The sequence below is a fragment of the Macrobrachium rosenbergii genome, chromosome 56 (assembly GCF_040412425.1).
Source record: "Macrobrachium rosenbergii isolate ZJJX-2024 chromosome 56, ASM4041242v1, whole genome shotgun sequence".
NCBI classification, from domain to species: domain Eukaryota; kingdom Metazoa; phylum Arthropoda; class Malacostraca; order Decapoda; family Palaemonidae; genus Macrobrachium; species Macrobrachium rosenbergii.
In genome coordinates this window covers 51,955,399-51,957,898 of record NC_089796.1, presented here as the reverse complement: position 1 = coordinate 51,957,898, position 2,500 = coordinate 51,955,399, and the positions used below count along the sequence as shown (strand labels likewise).

Here is a 2,500-nt window from a genome sequence, read left to right as displayed (position 1 = left end):
TTGAATATTAATGGTGAGTGAAAGCATGCACAAATATAAAGCAGGTTCTTACAGTGTAATCTTGTAGAATGATACAAGATAAACAAGGGACACAAATTAGATGTACCTGTTGGGACGATCCCAGGCTAAGTAACCTAATGATTTTCCTGGAAGCAGCAGTCTCGCCAAAATGGTAAAATAATATTTTTGCTGTAACATACATACATTAAGGAGACATTAGTCGTACGTAAATATATGAATGTTATTGTTATTAAGGGAGGTATTTTAATGGTATATGAGCATAAGAATAAGATATTAGATATAAGGGTAGAAGAGAATAAATGCAATGAATAATAAATTGGAATATAAATAATGCCTTTCTTGTACAACAAATGTACTATGATATCTTTCATACACCAACACCTCCCTCCCCAGCCTCACCCTCCTAGCACATTCTCGAGCTGACTCCTTCCCTAAGTTTCTTTGAGAACAATGTCAGGTCACTGGGGGATATCATCTAAGGACTGCTTTTCTAGGTTGGAGCAATGTGTCACGGAGGAAGTGGGGAAGGGGTCAACATCAGAGGGTGGCACTATGCGAAGGAAACCATGGTTTTGCCACCACACACAACTGCCCGGGAAATGAATCATGTAATACCTGGACCTTCTGCATCCAAAGATGTCGAGTCTAGGACCTGAACTTGTAGTCTAACAATCAACTTGGGTACAGGACAAGCTTGCCTGTTGTACTGAGTCTTGACCTACTCAGCAAGGGCAGCAGCACGATGGTATCAGTCCTCAGTTTTGTCTTTCCTTTCTTGTGAAAGTGATTTAGGGTGGGCAGAGATGCATTACTTGAGAGGTAAGCCACACAGGACCTGGGCAGGGGGGTGCCCTGTGAAGCTGGGAGTATTTCAGAGCTCCGACAATCCTCGGTCAAATGCTTCATAATCAATGTTGCGAGACAGTGCTGCTGAGGTGCTTGACTGACTTCACAACGGCCTCGGCATGACCGTTTCATTGCACGGAATGTGATGAGGTTACCGCATGGCGAACTTCCCATCGCTTTGTAAATTCCTGAATTCAGTGCTGCTGAACTTTGGTCCCCCATCAGTTCTGAGGCAAAGGGGAACACCAGCTTCCTGGAAGTAGCGACAAAAGATCTTGATGGTGTTAGAGTCAGTAGTGTCACCTTTGCAAGGGCCGACAACAAGCCATCCGAAGAGTCAGGTGACTACGACAAGGAAGGATTTCCTTGTAACAATGAAGAAGTCTGCTGATATGGACTCATGGGCCTTGCAGGGGTGTCATCATTCATTAGAGGTTCTTGTTGTTGGGATGGCTACAATATCTGGCATGACTCACAAGCTCTGACTGTTTTGGCAATGTCGGAGTCAGTAACAGGCCAAAAGACTGTCTTCGCTCAGTGCTTGGTGGCTTCCACACCCATGTGGCTGTCACATAAGTGGGCCAAGGTGCAGCAGCTGAGAGCAGTAGGAACTACAATTCTTGCTCTGTACATGACAAGTTCACCATTGGTGTAGAGGTCATCCTGTAACTTCTAGTATGGGAGTAAGGAGTTGTGAGGATCATATATATTGGAGCAGAATCCTGAGGTGACACAATGAAGTAGATGAATGTATGAAGGGTCCATTCTTGCTGCGGCATGAAGATCCTGGAAAATTCTATCAGTGTCTTGAGCTGAAGACTTCTGAAGATATGACGGCTTTCACAGCTATGATAGCTTGGAGATGGGTGGCAAGAGAAGCACCTGAGATCTCATTTTCTGATATGGGGTGGCTGACTGGGGCTCAAGACAAAGCATCAGGAATGCAAAGTGACTTGCCAGCATGCCACACAGTTGTGAAGTCGGGGGAAATCTTCTTCAGGCGCTGGAGGAGGGGATTCCCAATAAGGTCCAGCATGTAGTAATTCAAAATAGGTGATCTGTCATCACAGTGAAATTCTGTAGGCCAGCTAAATATGGCCTACATTTTGACATTGCCCAGACAGTGGCTAGCATCTCAAGCTTGGTGGTGGTATGGGGCATCTCTGCATCAGTAAGAAACCAAGAGCCACACTGAACTAGACATAGGCATCCACCACCATGATCCTGCAGGAGGGCATATCCAAAACCATTGAGGCATAAGGCATCTGTCTGATCTGTCTGAAGGACAACAGGGCAAGAATGGGTGGACTGGTGAGAGTTAACTTCATGTGTTGAAATGCATCAGCATGATTAGGTGTCCAAACAAATGTCCTCTTGGTGTTCATCAAAGGGAGTAGAGGCTGAGCTGCGCTGGTGTCAGGAGTGAACTCTGCTAATTGGTTGACTAGTCTCATGAATGATTGGAGGTCAGTCAAGTTGGTAGGGGTTGGGAAATCCCTGATAGCGCTGACTTTTTCTTGGTCAGCTAAAAAACCATCTCCCGATAGGGTGCATCCACAGAAGTTCATGGTGGGTGCAGGGACCACAAACTTATCCTTGTTGAGGGTGATCTCAAACTTATGGCACCTAGTTA

The 2,500-nt window shown here is 45.4% G+C and overlaps 2 protein-coding genes across 20 annotated transcripts in view; one reads left to right on the top strand and one right to left on the bottom strand.

The window, feature by feature from the left end:
• LOC136836319 (regulator of G-protein signaling 9) overlaps positions 1-2,500 on the top strand; it is a 1,320,722-nt gene that overhangs the window by 396,421 nt on the left and 921,801 nt on the right. The gene's annotated exons all lie outside the window — the stretch shown is intronic.
• LOC136836202 (uncharacterized) overlaps positions 2,064-2,500 on the bottom strand; it is a 582-nt gene continuing 145 nt past the window's right edge. Inside the window, exon 1 of the mRNA XM_067100205.1 lies at positions 2,064-2,500. This exon is cut by the window's right edge and continues 145 nt beyond it. Coding sequence (XP_066956306.1) covers positions 2,064-2,500 — 437 coding nt within the window.